General features: G+C 41.4%; 2 protein-coding genes across 5 annotated transcripts in view; both read left to right on the top strand.

Annotated features, from left to right (window-relative positions):
* sh3bgrl3 (SH3 domain binding glutamate-rich protein like 3) overlaps positions 1-3969 on the top strand; it is a 5509-nt gene extending 1540 nt beyond the window's left edge. Inside the window, exon 3 of the mRNA XM_024257961.2 lies at positions 2510-3969. Within this exon, the coding sequence (XP_024113729.1) occupies positions 2510-2575 (66 nt within the window). The 3' untranslated portion in view covers positions 2576-3969. The remainder of the gene's footprint in view (positions 1-2509) is intronic.
* A 769-nt stretch (positions 3970-4738) lies between these two features.
* trappc9 (trafficking protein particle complex 9) overlaps positions 4739-19574 on the top strand; it is a 192281-nt gene continuing 177445 nt past the window's right edge. For 2 of the 4 annotated variants that reach the window (XM_024257960.1, XM_024257956.1), the window contains exons 1-7: positions 4739-4885; positions 5619-6213; positions 9454-9599; positions 9794-9919; positions 11210-11236; positions 13038-13159; positions 16059-16184. In XM_024257960.1, coding sequence (XP_024113728.1) covers positions 5630-6213; positions 9454-9599; positions 9794-9919; positions 11210-11236; positions 13038-13159; positions 16059-16184 — 1131 coding nt within the window. In that variant the 5' untranslated portion in view covers positions 4739-4885; positions 5619-5629. Of the gene's footprint in view, positions 4886-4936; positions 5382-5618; positions 6214-9453; positions 9600-9793; positions 9920-11209; positions 11237-13037; positions 13160-16058; positions 16185-19574 lie in introns of those variants that run through there. The other 2 variants (XM_024257957.1, XM_024257959.1) reach the window with 2 other exon arrangements.

Genomic DNA, 19574 nt, shown 5'->3' with positions numbered 1-19574 from the left:
ATTTGTGCCGTTTATGCTCATTTCTTACTGAGGTGATCTAATAATAGTAAAATAAACTTGTTTTTAACGACTCCTGACATGACACTAGAGATCTTATATGTTTGATCAATCCTCCAACATGCACACATGTCAGATGACTGAGTGAAATGATGAGTAAATCTATTATCAGAACTGTTTATTTTAAGTTTACATTTTATCTTCTGCTGTACAGCAGTACCTATAGTTTATGTTCAAAAGAAATTAGAAAATAATATAAAAATAACTGCAATATATTTGCTGCTTTAGAACAATGTTTTTAAGACTTAATTTTAATTTGAAGGGAACTTGTATGTGCTGCAGTCAGATTAAAATAAATCAGAAATTCTGTCCAGCCTATTGAAAACATCCCACCGTTATGGTTTAACTATTGTGTACATCATGTATATGTACAATATTTTTTAGAAATATTTAAATGTTCCTCACAGTTAGTTTTAATACTACAGTTAATACAAAAAATAATGAAAGTTTAATTTGAACTAACTAAGATTTAATGGGGGGGGGGGCAAAGTTAAGGTGTAAAAATCTAAATCTAAAAAGCTGTTTGCAATAAAGATTACTTTGACAAATATAGTTATTTGATTTATATCGTTTTTAATATGGTTATCGCACAAAATGAAAAAAAACGATATTGCAATATGAAAATTCCCATATCGCCCAGGCCTACTTTCACTCAGTTTGGGTCCGTGCGCGTCTGTGCACGTGCGCCTGATGCTGGCGGGAGGTGGAGCGAATGAAAACAGTCGGTTAAAATCCTTCAACATTGGAGCTTCAGCTCCAGTGTTTAGGTGATGATCATCTACCGTTAACGTGATGATCATAATTCCAGCAGATTCTGAAGCGGAGGAAACAAGTCTCTGTGGCGTTGAGAAGTGTTTGTGTAATCCACGCTTATCTGCAGAGAAAAGCAGCGCTCTTATTATGAGCATCTACAATAGTAATGTGCATATCGGAGCAAAGCAGGAAAGGAAAGACGCTTTTTCTCTGCCTCAGATCAGTATCAGCTGATTCACGTGATGGTGTGAACGGTAGAAGAGGTACGGCAAGCCAGTAAGACATTTATTCACTTTGACATTAGTAGTGTTTTAGGGTTAACTACGGTGGCCCTGAAGGTTATCTCACACATACAAATGCATCAATGCAAAACATAAAAATCTCAATGACAATTGGAAAAACTCAAATAATAAAAAAGCCAGAAAATGAACACACCTTTTGATAAAAACGTGTTAATTTTTTGTAGGCTTCTGATTTTTAATCTCAACCAAAGATTTGATGAAAATATCCTGAACTGACATCCTTCAACTTCCATCTTTTATGTCTAATTTCTTTACGTTGTGAAATCAGAAATGTATGGCTTTATGATAATTCTATCCTGTTCACGTCAACAAATGTTTAGGTCATGTCATCTTCAAAAGTGAATGGTATAGATAAAATGTACCAGAAAAAAGTATGGTTTAAGGCACCAAAAACACAAGTTTAATGTTTAAAATAGGGTTTTTGGTCTTCCTCTGTCTCTACAAAAGTTTTGATGCTTCGAACATTTCCGAGAAAAATGTGGAATCCTGTTTTCACAAACATAAAGTAGTGTTTTTTCTGGAGGCTTTGTGCTGTCAGAACCTGCTTCCATTGACTTTGCGGCTGCAGGACATCAGCTTCGTGTCAGGAATTGTGCTGCTGAAGCTGCTCTGTGAGAAGCTGATGCTCATTCTGGATCCCAGCACTCATGGAATGATGGCGTGCAGCTGAAATCTGATGCTGCTGTGTGGATCGGTTCACCCTCATGGGAGGTCGGGAACTCTGGGGGTACTCGAGCCCCGTCTGCTTTGAACAAAAACCCTTCTGAGGGTTTTTGTTCCTCGGGTCGGTAGTGTGGAAGTTCTGGGGAAGGATCTGAAGAAGAATCCTCCTAGCATTACTGCTAATATTATGCTACAGACCTGCAGTATGTAATGCTCAGCAGCTCAGAAAATGCAAAGTGATGGAAAGGAAGAACACAGAAAGATTCAACGAAGAACAAAACTGGATCTGTTGAAATTGTGAGAAGAATTTTCATTTCTCTGAAGCATCAAAGCTCTGAGGTTTTGTTCTCATAAAGAACAGAGACCTCTGGTGGCCAGGAGATGTAAAAGCAACCTTAAGAATGATAGAAACTGTTCTAACCTCACTTTAGCAGTAAACATAAAACAAAACTGCTGACATTTTGTTCATTCATCCTTCTTAACCCTTTAACAGCGGAGCTCCAGTGTTTGTTCTTTGATTTACGTTAAGTTTTCAACTGTGAACATGATTCTTGTAGATTCTATTAGAGCTGCTTTCTCCTTCAGAATCTGCTGGAATGATCATATTCACAGTTGAAAAGTTACAGTATGGTAAAGATTTGGGTTTAGGCGCCAGTAATCATTAAAGTAAGTCGTAAAGAGTTCTCTGTCCAGCTGCTGTATGTTCACCTGTGACGTTTTCCCTGTCTTTGCAGAATTATGAAATGTTTGCAGAAGCCGTGGAGGCAGACTCCGTGGAACAGTTTCTGAAGCTGGCCTGAGGAAGAAGGCAGCTGGACAGTCTTCCTCTCTGCCCCCCACCCCCACGCTGCAGGGGGCTCCACTTCCCGTCTGACTGAGTCCTCCACTTTCAACGCCAAAATGAAGAATGCCAAAAATCCAGCTTATTGATTAGACGACGAGCATTTCCCTCCTGCTGCTCCGGCCTCTGCACTCGTCCCAGTCTGTTTTAGATCTTTATTTCTGTCATTTCTTTGCAAACCAGAGTCACTTTCTGCTCTGTCACAAGTCCACAGCTGTGGAGAAGGGCAGTAATTAGGTCGACTACTCTGAGCGGTGGCCACATGATCACTTCAGACTAATCCATCTGATAACATTCAACCCAGAATCTGTGGAAACGCACCCCCTTTCCCTCTTCATGAAAAACGATGGCAGAGCACATCATGTTTATAAATCTGGGGTTTTGGTTTTGAGAAGCAAAGAAAATCATCTCCAATCTTGATCATTTTGAATGTTTCCTCATGAAAGCTCATTGAACATACAGAAAGTCATCTTTACCTCTGAAACAGGAATGTGTGCTTTTCCCTGACATCTCTCCAATGACTGAGGTTCAAATGTCAAAGATTTTTTTTTTTTTTGGAATTGTGAATCGGTGTCAGAAAGGAAGTTTTATTTTGAAAATCCCATCCAGTATTTTCAAAACCATTTCAGATGATGTACAAAAACTTTTCCTTCAGTCACATCAAGTCTTAAGGTTGTTGTTCAAACTTTGATGGGAACAATTTTCAGTGGATTGGTTTTTCAAAATAAAAGCATATGAACAGATGGAAAGTGTTTGTGTCCGTAAAGTTTAGTTTTTTCTTTTCACATTTGGTGCCAATAGACTGTAACTGTTAGTACCGCTGTAGTGTTAACGTTTGGCTCCTGTTCCATTTCTTGACACGCTGCTCTTGCCACCAGTGACTGAGCAGTGATGCCAAAGTGAAAATGATTGATGGATTTATTGGGTTACCCGACAGTCTTAAGGGAGCAGCATGTTTGGACCTACGCTGGTTCTGGATCTCGGCTCAAATGCAATGTGTCTGTGCAGTCTTAAGCAGGTTTTCCCACCCAATCGTCTGTGTGCTTTGATTTGGCAGCCCCTGTGCTGTCCTGTAGCCGTCTGCTTGTTATTGGTGTGTTCTCACGAAGAATCTTAGTAAAGACATTCCAGTGTAAACAGCTTTGCTTTTGGACCAACATCCTTGGCCAAAACAGAAAATCAAAGGAGAAAATGGGGATAAAATGCAGTTGTCTTCCAAGAAGATTGTGAAAAGTGATTCATGGATTAAGAAAATAAAGGGTTGAGTCTGTCTGTGTGGGGTTCTTCTGTTGAGGTCTTGTTGTGCAGCAGCATCTGGAGATATTCTGCAAATAAATGTGGAATCTTTCTTAACAGTGCGAACATTTTCCTGAATTATGACTCTTCATTTACAAGAGCGCTGGATGTCACGACTGCTCTGCATCTTCACACAGCAGGAACAACACAGCCACCTGAAAGGTTTGTCTGTGCAGACATCCTCAGCTCAAAGACTTTTGTTCTGTGAAGCACGTATTTGTGTATGCTTTTATTTGGAAAGGATGTGCAGTGTTCCACCACTAGGGAGTGAATCATCTCTAAAATACCACAAACAATTTTGAGGAATATGGTGAAGAAACTGGGAAAATACGTTTTTTTTTTTTTTTTTTTGGATTTAGTTTTAAGTGTGACATCGTTATCTATCCATTTTCTAAACCCGACTTCCCGTGTAGGGTTGCTGGAGCCTATCCCAGCTACTGTAGGTGAAGGTGGGGTTCACCCTGGGCAGTTCTCCAGTCCATCACAAGGCCACACACTCATGTTCACAGCTGAGTACCAATCGGCCCGTGAAGCCTGTGTCTGGACTGTGGAGGATGCAGGAGAAAACCCACACATGAATGAGGAGAACATACACACATGAAGAACTGATTCAAACCTCAATCTGCTCACTCGGAGGCCAGGCAATGTCTGCACACCTTTGTACAAGTTATTGTTTTGATTATTTTAAAAAAAGTCATTTTCTTTGAAGTATATAGATTTTATTTGGACTTTAGATACAAGGAAAACCAAAGAAACCCTTCAAAAATAATAATTAAAAAATAATTAAAACAAGACAGAATCCTTAATACAACTACCGAATGTGCCTTATTGAAACAATAAAACACACCAAGAGACCAATCAGGAAGAGCTGCTTTTAATTTGAAAACATTCCCGGAAGTCATGTTGCGGCTTTGCTGTGACGTCAAACAGCCCTAAGGAAGGAAGCCCAAAATATCTGTAGAAATCAGTGAAGGTAACGCAGGATTTCTCTTTTTTGTTGTTCAGTCAAATCCTTTCAAATGTTTTGGTGGTATTAGCGCTCGCGGCGGTGTCGTTGCGGTGGTTGGTTTTGTGGTTTGTGTTCAGAGCGGCATCTTCTTTGATAGTTAGCTTAGCTGAGCTAACTGACGGTGTTTGTTTCATTTTTTGGGGCTGTTTAAATGAACAAAATAGCAACTCCCGCCGCCTTTTATTGACTTATTTTCCGTTTTTACGGGATAAAAAACGTGTTTTCATTTATCACGATTGGAATGCGTTTTGTTCCGGGCAGCTATTAGCTGCAGCAGGTGGATTTTTCTGTTTGTTCTCTGTTATCTGGTGATTTTTTTGTGGAAATTCAAAACTACAAACGGCTTTAAAGTAAACATACAAGGAGGCCGATTATAACATCGGGCTCTCCAAAGAAGGAGCAAACAAACGAAACAACCTGAACAAATCATACGCTGTTGAAATAGATGGATATCATCGAGGTGAGGTTGTTGGATATTGGCTTTTGACAGATATTCAGGAGATTTCCTCAATAGCTTTGAGGCCGTTTGACCTACTGACCTCAGACTACTAATAATAATCCTCCCAGATGAGGACTATCGGGCTCAGCACTTTAGATTGAAAGCTATTGAAGAAAAAAAATGAAAATTTCCACTATAAAATGCATTAAATTAATTGTGAATGTTCTCTGTTGAACTCCAGCTGTGTTTTTTTCCCAGCTGCTTCTAGGATGAGCGTTCCAGATTACATGCAGTGTGCGGAGGACCACCAGACGGTGCTGGTGGTGGTCCAGCCGGTCGGCATCGTGCCGGAGGACCAGTTCTTTAAGATCTACAAGCGCATCGCCAGTGTGAGGCAGCTCAGCATCCGGGACTCCCAGCGTCTGCTCTTCATCCGCTACAGACACCACTATCTGCCTGAAAACAACGAGTGGGGCGACTTCCAGACCCACCGCAAAGTGGTGGGCCTCATTGCCATCACCACCTGCAGCTCATCACGGGACTGGCCTCAGACGGCGGATCGCTTCCACAGCCAGAAGGACGTGTACACCTCCACGCTGTACGACTCGCGCCTGCTGGTGTTTGGGCTGCAGGGAGAGGTTGCAGAGCAGTCCCGCACAGACATGGTCTTCTACCCCAGCTTTGAGGAGTGCAGTGATGTGGAGCGGAGGGTGGAAGACTTTGTGGAGTCCATATTTATCGTTCTGGAGTCCAAGCGGCTGGACCGGGCCACAGATAAGTCCGGCGACAAGATTTCTCTGCTCTGCGTGCCCTTTGAGAAAAAGGACTTTGTGGGTTTGGACACAGACAGCAGGTGAGATGTTTCTGCAGCCTTCCTCTGTTAACATTTCCTCATTTTTGCAAACTTGTATCTGATTAATGCGTCATCAGCTTCCCACACGTATCAGCCTCTTTCTTTTGTTCATTTTTGTCTGAATTCTTTGCTTTATGTGTCTGTCTTCCTCTTTTTTCATACTGTCCTGTGAGTTTATTGTTGGGTGCAAAAAGGTGAGACTTTAGACTTACTAGTTAGCTGGTTAGGTAGCTAGTTCCCCCTCACTGATCCCATCAGCTCCACCCTGAAGGGCTGCCCTTGATATTGTCATGATTCCAGATGTATCCCTCCTCCACAGATCATCCTAATGTGTTCACACTGCAGGAAACAGGTTTCATAGTCAGTTCTTATGGAGTTTCTTTTCTCCTTTGGGGTAAACTGGTTAAATGTGTCTGTTTTGTCCTTATTTTGTCAGTAGGCTTTACTTTAAGACAGGGGTCACCAACCTTTTTGAACCTGCGGGCTACTTCATGGGTACTGAATCATACGAAGGGCTACCAGTTTGAAATAATAAATTTGCTTAGTTTGCCTTTAGTTATTCATTATTAATAATAATAATGATACTTCTCTATGTGAAGACACTGATTTCATAGCATAATTATCAATAATGACAACAAGCTAGGAAACAGATATCAATATTCAGAACTTTATTAATCTCAACAGATCTTGTCACATTTTGAGGTAATGACCAAATGAAATGTTTTTAACAAAATTATAACAGCACCCGCTGTGCTGTACTCAGACAGACACTTCAGAAGCGCATTTAATTAGAAAAAAAGTCAATTTCCATTACAGTTCTGTGAAAAATGTCCATCCATTTCATACGCCCCCAACACCAGCTCCTCTACGCGCAATAACTTTTTTTTTTCGAAAAATTTTAGTTTTTTTTTTTTTGTTGTAATCTGTGTTTCTATTAAAGATAACTAATAATCAAATATTCTCTGTGTCTCCAAGTGGGAAAGAGAGAAGGGGACGCCTCATTCTTTGTTATTAGCTGCATTTCCATTACACATTTGCGCAAAACTTTATGGAAATTCTTGGAATTTAAAAAAAAAAAAAACGTTTCGAAATGACACTGTTTCCATTAAATCATAATTTTGCGATAAATCACAAACCAACTCACGCGATAAGTCATTAAAAACACGGCGATGAACGACAACAAGTATTTTTTTTATTTCATTCACTGAAAGGGAGCATGTGGGTGACGTCACAGCTCTGTCTGGGGCGCGCGCAGCGCAGCTCGACTCAGAAGAGAGAGAAGTCTGTTCAGCGGTTAAAAGAAAAAGCATTCTAACAGGAAAGAACCAGGACCTTTTTTTCTGTTTGAAAACACGACAACATAAATTCAAGTTTCTGTCACGGCGCACGCGCTCATGAGACTTCAGGCTCCAAGCTGCAAAAGTGCGTCTGTAGATGAAGCGATGAGGAAAGGAGGAGGAGGAGCTGCTTCTGTATGACCCGCAATTTATAAAGCGCTTTGACGCTGCGGGACCTCCCGATGCGCCGGCTGTGCAGCGCTCAGATCAGACACTTCATACCGAGAAGCGCATTTATTTAGAAAAAAGTGTTTCCGCTTTGCGAAAAATGTCTATTTCCTCCTGTAAGCGCAATTTCTTTTTTCGAAAAATGCCAGTTTTTTCGAAACTGTGGTGTTTCCATTTGGATAATTTATTATCCAAATTCCAATTTGCGAAATTTCAGAGTTAATGGAAATGCGACTATTGATTATCTCGTTAAGGAGAAAACGATTTAAAAAAAGAAAAATAGTGGGACAGGCTGTTTTTGGCTTCAGAAATAATGAACATAGTGTGGCGACCCGGGGGTTAGCCCCGCCTTCAGCTCCTAAGACTCATGGGAAGTGGGAAATCTGTGGTGTGTTACATTGCTCACCATGAGTGAGGGAGCTGTGAGCAGAAGTCACGTTCATACCGTTTGGCTGTTAATGTGTGTTTAAAGTAAATGGGTGTTGATGACGGAAGTGAGAGTACCCAGTCTGCTTCGTGGTCTTCTTCTGCCTGAGACTGTTCGGGGTCGTGCGATGTACAGGGCACTGACGTTTCTCCTCCCCAGACAGTGAAAGAGTAACTCGCCTTTTGGGTCCCTGCGGCGTCCCTGCTACTATTAACATACCAGTTAAGTCGGACTATTAACATACCAGTAGAGTCGTTACAATATAGCTTTAAGATATTTCGAATTTTAATCCTTTATGAAGGGAGGTGTGATTTAAAAAAATCGCATCACACTAAAATAAAATTTTCGAGCAGCTCACAAGTGAATTGTGCTATTTTTAGAAGAGGCCCGCGGGCGACGTGTTGGTGACCCCTACTTTAAGAGCTGCAGGTGCTGCTGGAGGCTTTATGGTCAGGTGTTCAGGTGATGCTGACCTGATTAAAGCTGCTGAACAGAAACAAAAAATAGAAAACGTGTTGGTGCCGCTTTAATGTAGGGCCAGAATTGAGGAAAAAAAGTTTTAGTTACATTTTTATGTTCCTCAAAGTTTTAGGACATAAACTTGATCAAACAAAAGGAAATGCTTCTTATTGCTCACACACTTTGTTGTTTTAGTCCAAGTTTAGTGTAAATCTCAGTTTTATTCTGAAAGCTGTGAGTTTTCCTTCATGTTCTTCTCCTTCAAGAGTTATTCATTTAAAACTTCTTTCTGCTGTTATTGACGATCCATTTGTTTTCTGCAACCTGATCTTTGCTAAGTTTAAACGGAACCCTGTTCCGCCGACAGCATCATGACAGTTCTCCTCATGGTTTGCTAAGGCTAAGGCTGGAGCTTCACATGATGGGATGAGGGAAGAAGCCAGCATTTTTCAGAAGAACAGACACTGGCAGCAATAAAGACCGTTCAAATAAACATTTCTTCGTGACAGAACATTAGATTTTCCTGAAATCCTGACTGTTCTGTCTGGTTCCTGATTCCCTGATCCACTTTGTTTTGCTTTGACTTTCCTGTTTTTGGTCTAAAATATTAAGACTTCACCTGAAAGTTCAAACTTCCTGTATCCCTATGATTGCCCCCCTCCCCTTTCATATTAGCTGCTATGGGACAGCTCACATCCTGTGCTAATGAACCCCTCCTCTGTATCTGCCCGCGCTGCCAGCTTCCTCCTGACATAAGAAGAACATGAAGACTGTCTGTGTGTTTGGATTCAGCTGATGCTTCTGCTGCTGTCTGAACTAGTCTTCTGGCTTCTCCTGCCTTACTCACAGGCACTACAAGAAGCGCTGCCAGGGTCGGATGAGGAAGCACGTGGGGGACCTGTGTCTGCAGGCGGGCATGCTGCAGGATGCACTGGTTCACTACCACATGGCCGTGGAGCTGCTGCGGGCCGTCAATGACTTCCTGTGGCTTGGAGGTGAGCGGATTCGTTTCTCCTTCTGTCTAGATCTGCTCTGCTGGGAAGGTTGACCAACAGAACCTTCTATGGTCCGGATGTGTTCTGCTCAGACCATGACTGTTGAGGAAAGCGGCAGAAACAGTTTTTCATTAAAGGTCAGAGATGAAGGAGGACTTCCAGACCTGTGTTTAGACCATTTGCATGTCCTGCAGGTGCGTTAGAAGGGTTGTGCTCGGCCTCCGTCATATTCCACTACCCAGGAGGCACTGCAGGGAAGGCGGCCGGGTCTAAACCCAGCGTCTCACAGCCGGCGGATGCAGGGAAACGCCACAGACCAGGTGGGTGTGTGTTTCCCAAGCAGAGGGACACAGATGGGGAAGTGCTTCTGCTGAGCGCCGCAAACATCTGCTGGCTTTGTGTGTAACCTGCTGAAAGCTGCGGCTGCATTAACTTCTTTAACTCGGCGCTTTTCGCATATCTCGCAAGTTAACTTTTATTCAGCAAAAAACATTTTTTTTCATTTATTGTAGATTCATTTTGATCTAAACAGCCAGAGTGTGTGCTGTGGGTTTCCGCTGAGCCTACGCTGTGAATGGTGTCTCAAAGAGGCGGAGCCTAAACTTTCCCACCTTTAATGTGAAGATCTATGAGGCAATAAAGGAGCTCAAGCAGGAAAGACCGCAGAAATGGGTTTGGATGAAAATAAGAAGGGAATTTCTTTGTTAAGGGAAAAGGAGATTATGTTCCTTTAATGAGAGTTTAACCTGTTCTTCTACACTTTTTGTTTGAGACTTTTGGAAAAGACACTAAAAAAAGAAAGAAATTGTTTCTGCAGGTTGAGCTGCTCATTAAAATGTTTGATGTAAGGCCCTAATAGTTCAGTTTTTTCCACTCATGCCTTCACAATGTAAACAAATCCTTTTATTTATGAGTTTCAGAATTCAGTTAATGTCCATTTCTGATATTCTATCAATGAAAAAAGCAGATAAGCACACTAAATTTGCGAAATGAAATGAATGAAACAGACCAGAAGTTTCCTTTTGAGACAGCACATCAGAAGAGATCTCAGAAAAACAAAGTAAATCTCTGATCTGCAAAAATACTTTTGACGACGTTTAGTTCAGTTCAATTCAATTTTATTTCTATAGATCAATATCACAAAAACGATTGCGTCATTGGGCTTCATGCAGGTAATTTTACAGAAGCAGAAGGTCGGTCATAAAATTTAAACAATAGTTAATTGCTAAACTAAACTGGTTATATCTGCCACTTAGACCCTCCCTCACGGTAAGGCAAAACTCCTAAAAGAACCTAATTAAGAACAGAAGAAGAAACTGAAATGGATCTGTCTGAAATGATTAATTTTTCAGATTCAGTTTAGAGCAATCAGCACTCCACTCTCTTCACGTGAAACCTGGACAATGGAATGTTTTCGCTGGTTCTGTGATGCATGCTGATGTGTGCAGCATGTGGAGGGAGTGGCATCCATTTGAACAGGCTTGTCTGTGCTCTTATTTTGACGGGTGTAAATGACCCCCCCGCTTCAGACTGCAGCTTCTGCTGCGACCGCACTAACTCTGCTAACGTGTGTCATGGAGTGAATCTGCATTTTCTCTCTCTGTCTGTAGGAGCTCAGGAGGTTCTCATTGATCCAGGTATGAACTGTCCAACCAGACGCTGCCTGGACACCAGTCTTGCTGTTTGCTTATGTTCCTGTGCTGTTGTCACTGCATCCTTTTTTATTTAAATCACTTTTATTCTGAGTCACATTAGCTCCGTCTTCTCTCTAAGCTCCAATTTTTCTTCTTGACTCTGTAGTTTTACTTAGAAAAATTTAGTCTCAGTCTTTAGGTCATAGTGGCTGTACTGTTTGTCCTGTTTACTCCTGAACATTCGATCCTTTAGCTGGATGTGAATTCACGGGCTTACCCTCTCCTCCTGGAGATTTCTTTTCTCTAGTCTAGACTCAATCTTTCTTTTTTCCAAACAAACGTGCTGGTGTGCTCCAGCACCAGCAGGGGCAGTAAAGCGCCTTTTAAATATATATATATATATACATTTTATTTTCAAATGTCTTTCCTGTGATTTTCAGGACATTTGTGTGTAGAGTTTAGAGGTTTTTAAATGTACAACATCCATTGGTCTCTTAAGATTTTCTTCTAAAATAGAAGTTTGAAGCTTATGCAAAGCCTCAACGTAAACATAGACGGAGCAGTTCTAAACCAGCAGTTTTATCTGACATTAGAGGCAGATGGCATGGATTATTTCAAATGTTTTCTTGATCTTAGTGCAGTTCCCATAAAAAAGGACCAACTGGTGAATTTGTGTACAGTTCCTTAAAAACAACAGAAGTTACATTTTCAGATGGACCTCAAATGATGTGTAGGTTATTTTTATTTTATTTTATTTTTTTAGATGGTTCCTAAATGCTGTGCAAGTTAGTTTTTTTGGTGGTCTTAAAATACAACATAGGTAAGATTCACACGTTCCCCAAATGCAGTGCAGGTTTGTGACAGTAGGAAGTCTGTATTGGAACAACTGATTTTGTGTTTTCTGTATTTGAGTCTCTCTGAATTTGGAGCTTGGCATGTCAAACAAATGTTTTTAAAACTCAAAGTTTCTTTGCTAAGAACCTTTAAGTTTGAGATTCTTAGCAAACAAAAAGAAGTTCCTGCTCCAGTGCAGTTCAGCTGGTTCTTAGGAGCATGGAAGCTGCTGCTCAGGCTGTGTTTATCGGGGATGGTGTTGCTCGTAGAACGTTTCCATCTTCATAGAGAAAGAAGCTGCTTGTAGCCTCAAAGGCCTTCAGCTGCATCAGACTGTCCGTCTCCGTTGCTGCCGGCGACTCTAAGAACATTTCCAAACGAACAACCTCGTTCTAGTGATGCTTTCTGAGAAGGACATGAACATGTTCATCCGTTTCATATAAATAAAGTTGCAGCAGGTATTTCATGCACTAATTTCATGTTTGCCTGAAATGATCAGACATGAGGGACAGTTTTCAGGTTTAGGTGACTAAAAATCATTCACACTGTCACATACCAGGTGTGGATTTCATCCTTCATCCTAACAGTATTCTATTTCATGCTTCAAATAAACTGTGACACTTACTATATTTGAAGTTGATTCTAGAAAACTTCAGGACTTTTTTCTTGAGTTCTTTGTTGATGGTTTCAGAGATCAGCCTACAAAAGAAATTGTTGACTGTAGTTTAAAATCATGATTTCAGTTTTAGTTTCAGCTGCAAAAATAAGATTTGAGTCCATTTTCACCTTCAGTCTCGAACATAGACTTAGTGTGATGGATGGTCTTCACCCCTCTGACGGGTGCTGAGGCTTTATAAAGAAGGGCATGATGGGAGCTAATGTGTCTTCATTTGTTCTGGTTGTCCTGTGCTTTGGGATGGGAAAGGTCCTGTGGTTCCATCTCTGATCGGTGACTTGGTTTCTGTTGCAGGCGCTCTCACAGCCAGCGGCATCAGTGCCGACACCAGCGCAGAGATCGGCCGAGCAAAGAACTGCCTCAGCCCCGAGGACATCATTGAGAAATACAAAGAGGCCATCTCCTACTATGGGAAGGTAGGAAGCGAATGTGGAGCGCTGTGGGAGAACAGAGTTTGGGTTTTAGGTAGGGCTGGGAATCACTGGGTACCTCACGATACGATACAATACGCGATACATGGATCACGATATCGATAATATCACAATACTGCAATAATTGGTAAAAATCCTCTAATAACTAACATTATATAGAAGAACATGTTTTATGGGAAAATATATCCTCATTTATCTTTTTTAGCTTAAACACAATCATAATAAACAACTTTTCTTATTTTGTACAACAAATTATATAAACTTTTGTGCAACATTGCTGAAATCAGTAATATGTCTTTGAAGAGCATTGACACCAATTGAATTGGAATTATCTGTCAAATTCAATGTCAACAATAGTAAACATGATCAGCAGTGACACTACTTAGTGCAGAATTGTTGTAAACAACAGAACAAAAATTGAATAAGTCAAGTAGTGACAGCTATCTACCTCTAAAAGAACGTCACACCAAAGGATGATGAATATAATGTTTTACAGCCTCTCTCAAAATTGACCTAATTTTTTGTGCACTTTTCTCTCACTTGAAAAGGGCTGAGCATCCAAAAATGAAGGCTGATTTACTCAGACTGTCACTTGAGATTATTTTTCCAATTTTTATCATTTTTCCATTTGGTCAGTCAGCAGTCAATAGGTAAAATCCTTAAAACACACATAATAATGGCAATAAATATAATTTTAAGTGCTTCAATTAATTAGCATTCTCCCTAATTTTACAGTGAATTCATGCACTTTATTTTAATTACATTTAAATTTCAGTTTATACATCAAATCCTGCTTTATTTATTTAAGAATTACTTTAAATTAACATTAGCAACAAGTAATTACATTGTTTGAAAACGTCACATTATAAATTTATCAAAGTTACACCGTACAGCAGCAGGTTAAACATTGAAGTGCATGAAAACGAAAATTCCAACGGTACCTGAAGTACACAGACAACTGCGAAGCACGCGCCCAGTTCCCACAGCAAACAGGAAGTAAGTGATCGCTGACATTCTAGCGCTCGGACAAAGTCACTTCTTACCGGCTGGATCTGCTGGATCTACAGATGGATGATAAATGCTGACAGGTAGACATGCTTCACACACGCGCTACAGAGCCTGTATCTCTCTGGTGCTTCTCCCGAATGAGGGCGTGCATCGCTATTAAAAGTCAGACGCAGCGCGCCCATCTGCTTAATAGTTCTGCCGCGCGACTCAGATGCTCAGCGCAACAGCCTCTTCAAATGAAAAATATAATATCGATACTTGGTGAGAACCCATCGAGAATCGATCGCAGGACTAAATATCGCAATATATCGCATTATCGATATTTTGGCACACCCCTAGTTTTAGGCAGGTCTGGAGCGAAGTGCCCTGGATGTCTAGTGAGCATCTGTGCAAGTTCCCAAGTCTGTCCACTCGGTCTGCATGTCCTGCACTCGTGAGTTCTTTTCTCTGCTCATCAGCTGAGCTCACAAGCTTCCACTGTTTTTCACTCAGTACAATTGAGATCATTGTGCTGCTCCACAGCATTCACACAGCAAACGTCCCAGACGTTTACTGTGGTCCTAAAGGCTGATTTAATGGTTTCTCGTGTCAGCAGAGCTTTGTAGAGTTCTTCCAGAAGCCCGAAAGCTCTTTGTTTCTTCGTCTTTCACAGCCAGCTCGTCCTCCTCAGCGGCTCTGGTGTTGCAGCTCGTCTGTGGGGCTCAGAGGAGTTGAGGTTTAGAGCTGCTCTGCGGGAAGAACCGCCTACTTTCAACTCTGCACAGACGACTGGCTCGTCATTTTCCTGAACTTTCTCCAGCTTTTTCATATTCACAATTCCATTTTGTTGATCCTCCCCCCATGGGGCTGCTTTGGATCTTCCATCAATCTTTCTGTCTGCTTCGATAAAACTTTGCTTCTTCGCTTCCTCCATGCTGCTTCACCCTCCGACTGTGAGCTCAGAAACGTCCTTAAAGATGCTCAGCGGCCCGCCTCCCAGCGACTGTCTGTTTGGGGGCTTCAAACCGCTTCTGAGTATTTTGGGGGATCATTTGTCATCCATGGCGGGAGTCTTCAGAAGATTTGCCGTCTAGATGTTTTATTTGTTCTCCAGACAACTCCAGAGGTTTACTCCGACAAAGAGATCTTCAGTTTTAGAGGTGATCCTCTGGTTCTCATCATTTCAACTCTCCATCAATATTGTCAAATTTTCTGCAGCAGCAGGTCCTGAGGGTTCAGCTGTTGTGATCATGCTTCAGAAGCTGATGCCTCCAGCATTCGGTTTTAGTCCCAAACCTGCTGTTTTTCCATTAATGATCTGCAACAGCATTTATTTTCATAGGAGGAGCCTTGCTTTGGGGCTGCACTGAAGTGTTTTCTGCTAGCCAGCAGAGGGCAGTGTTCAATAAGACATGAAGGCATCAGCTGGCATGACAGCTGCTTTATTACACAGAAACACATGGGGATACTATGTAGCATCAAGTGTGAGAGCGCATATATTAACTGGAAACTAAAGCTTATTAGTCACTGATAACCTTTGAAAGCATCCTCACATCCGTGCATCTCTACAGCTCCACCGGCCCACTGCACAATTACATCTTATCTGATCAAAGAGTCAGTAATGCGCTGAAAAACTGGTCATTTGGCATAAATCTGTTGTGTTTCTCATAGTGTGCCTTGGCCTGGTCACCTTAAGTGTTTTTTCTGAGGCAATGTGAGGTAAAAACAGACACAGAGGCTTCATGAACTCTCAGCTGCAGTCCTGAAAGTCCAGCGCTTCCGCCTTTGCAGCCGGGCTTACCAGGGTCAGAAGTGGATGAGAAAACATTTCCTCTGATTATCAGGGGGTTGTAAAACTCTTTGACCCTTCATTTTCCATCAACACCGTATTTTCCAGTACAAGAACGCCGGAGTGATCGAGTTGGAGGCCTGCGTAAAAGCGGTTCGGGTCCTGGCCATCCAGAAGAGGGCCAGGGAGGCCTCGGAGTTCCTGCAGAACGCCGTCTACATCAACCTGGGCCAGGTAAGGTGCCTATGGAAACATTTTCCAGCTGCTCTGGATAAAGAAAATAATCTGGAACTGAAGTGAACAGCACAAGCACACTACAACACCCCTGCACTCATCTTTTCTCCATCAGACCCCCATCCTTAAACGTGCCAGAGTCCTTCCTCTAAGCCAGTTAGATAACTCCTCCTCCAGCATTCCTCTTTCTTCATATGAAGCTTTTGGTTAAAGTACCTGTGAAAGGGGCATCATTCATTGTCTGCTTTCTCTGTGTTTCTTTGAATAATTAATTCAGTTGTATTTATACAGCCCAACATCACAAAAACAATGGCTTTATTGAGCTTCATGCAGGTAAATGTACAGAAGCAGAAGGTCAGTCATAATAACAATAGCTAATTGCTAAACTAAACTGGTTCTCCCTGCCCTTAGACCCTTCCTCCCGGTAAGGAAAAACTCCTAAAAAAATCTGGATTTAGGAAAAAAAGAAGAAACCTTAGGGATGTCCACATGAGTGAAAGATCCTGAGGTGAGCCAGAGGAGTGGTCCACAGCCAAGAACAGGAGCACAGATGATCCAAATGGAATCTGAAATCTCTCCCACTGCCCCGGAGGAGAGTGGGAGAGAGGAACAGCATGTGAATCCCACTGCACCAAAAAGAAGCACAGATAACTAAATATAATGAATAATAAAGAGTAGAAGAGAGGAGAAGTAAATGAGAATAGTGAACAGAACCCCAGAGCTGATGTGGAGAATAACAATGACAGAAAATCTACAATTTTTAGCATATCAATATTAATCTAAACCCTTAAGAGCTACAGCAGAGGGAATTGACATAACACAGGGGCTTGGTGGCTGAAGGTTCTACCTCCAACTGTACTTTTAGAAATTCTAGGAACTACAAGCAGTCCAGCATTTTGTGAACGAAGTGTTCTGACTGGTTGGTAAGGAACTATGAGATCTCTAATATGGGATGGGGCCACACCATTCAGAGCCTTATAGGTTAATTTGAACTTGATCCTGGATTCAACTGGGATCCAGTGGAGAGAAGCTAACACAGGAGTGATGTGTTCTCTTCTTAATAATTCAGAAGGACTAAATGTTCAGAAAACATTCAAATATCTCATCTGAGCCTTTTGAAAGTCTTAGTGATTTAATTGGGGGGCGGGTTCCAACTGAACTGGCCTGATGTAATTATTCTAGATATATTCTGAATAGGAGTTCTCAATAGGAGTAATTTTCTGAAGGTTTTGAGAGGAAGTGCCTGTTTTCAGAGCGGTCACCTTAAATCTCCAAGTATTGGTGGATTTAGCTCCATGTGGAGGGGAGCTGCTCCTCTGTGGGACAGCCGGGCTTCATTTATCCACCTGCTCTTCTTCTGTTGCTCCACAGCTCAAAACTTCAATCAGATTTCTTGGAGAGAGAATCCGTCCTTCCCTCCTCTGTTCATGCAGTAGGAGAACATGTGATAACTGAGGATTCATTGACAGCTGAGGTTTCAGCGAGCAGGAATCGGTTTAAGAGGGCAGGTTTTAGGGGTTGTGGGGTCTGAAGGGGTCGGGTGTCTGCTCTGAATGGCACATCATTTAAATGTTTACCACAGCATGCTCTCCTTCTGCCTGGGGGTATACGTACACCCCCTATAGTGTCACAGATGTGCTCTAAGAAATGTGACACAACCTGCCATCAAACACGGAGCTGCATGCACCAGGGCGACTGATGAACTCCACCTCTAACCTGACCTCACCTAAGCTGTGATGACTGACGCTCTCAGAGCGACGGCTCAGAAAAATGCAAAACCCATCTGGAAAGTTAAAGTAGAAAAAATGACCAAAAAGACTTGATTTCTTTGAAAATATTAGAGCTTCATACCAGTGCCTGCTTGAAAAACTGGGGGTGGGGGTCCATATAGAAAAACATTGGATGCAGATTATGATTCATAAATTAAATTTTCTCCCATAACACGGCCCAATGTTTCATTTCTTTTTTTTATTTTTCTAAAATAAAAAAAAAAGTCAGATTATGTTTGAAAAAATACTTCAAATGCTTCAATAATTTGTGAGGTTTTCCTGTTTCTATGAGGTAAAGTTTGACAAAAGAAGCAGGCAAGATCATCAGCTTCAGTGGCTGAAAGAATCAGAAATCCAAACTCCTCCGTGTGTCAGAGCAGAGCTGCTTCCTGCTTTGTGAGCCCCGCCGGCCTCAGCTCAAGCACAGGAGATCTGCTGCAAACAGAGATGGATGTATAGAGAGAACATGGAGAAAGCTCTGATGAACGAGCATTCTAGTACTACTTGAATGCATCACTTACAGACGATTCAGTGAGATGTGAAGTAAGTGTCACCAGAGATCCGTGCGTAACTGAAGTTTCGTGTGTGTGTAAGAGGTGATTTGGGCATAGTTTCTAAAGATTTGCGCGTGTAATTAGTTTCAAGCTGTTGTATTTTTAATTTGTGCATGTGTAAATTTATTTTGTATTTTTTTTTTATTTTCTTTTTTAATTTTCTTACTTATGCACAAAATGTAATATATGAGTTACAAACACTCACCCACAAATCCAAAGTAATGCACAAATCCTGATTTACGCACGCACAAATCAGAGTGAGTCTATTTTCTCTCCATAGGGATATAACAATTCAGTCAAGCCACGATTCCATTCCATTCACAGTTTTGAAGTCACTATTGCAATTTTTTTTTCAACACAATGAATTAAAGGTATTTTAAGGCCAAATATGTTTTCTTTTTGCCCCTTAGATCAAACTGTCTAAGATAATAAAGATATTCTCATAAAGAATATGATTTCTTTCTTGGTTTTGTAGGTTTGACTACTTAAAAAGAAATTGACAGTCTGTCATCCTGATGGGAGATTCATTTGAACAGTAAGAGATAGAAAATCAAGAAATCCACTTCAAATAATTTATATACATTTATTTGCATTTCACTGAGGGAAATAAGTATTTGAACCCTTTAGTCAGAAAGATTTAGTACTTAGTGGCAAAACCCTTTTGGCAAACATAGAAGTCGGATGGTTGTTGTAGTTAATGATCAGGTTTCTGCACAGATCAGGAGGAATTCTGGTCCACTCTTCTTTATAAATGATTCCTAAATCATTCAGATTTGGTGGCTGTCTTTTAGTAACTCTGAGCTTCAGCTCTGTCAGAGGTTTTCTAGAGCAGTGGTCCCAAACCACCGGGCCGCAGACCCATTGCCACCGGGCCGCGGAAGAATTAAGGAACTTTTTTTTTTAGTCAGAAATCTTTTATTTTGAAAATCAACCGGGTTTTCTAGATTATATTGAGCGCTAAAAAGTCCAGCGGCGTGTTACACGAGAAAAGCTGCATGTGGAACCTTTCTCCGCGAATGGATGGGATTAGTGCAGCAACAGAAGAACAGACGGAAAACAGGTGATTC

Source organism: Oryzias melastigma, linkage group LG11 (genome assembly GCF_002922805.2).
Source record: "Oryzias melastigma strain HK-1 linkage group LG11, ASM292280v2, whole genome shotgun sequence".
Lineage (NCBI taxonomy): Eukaryota > Metazoa > Chordata > Actinopteri > Beloniformes > Adrianichthyidae > Oryzias > Oryzias melastigma.
Note: the sequence above shows the minus strand (reverse complement) of the source record. Positions and strands in the feature narration are given on the sequence as shown.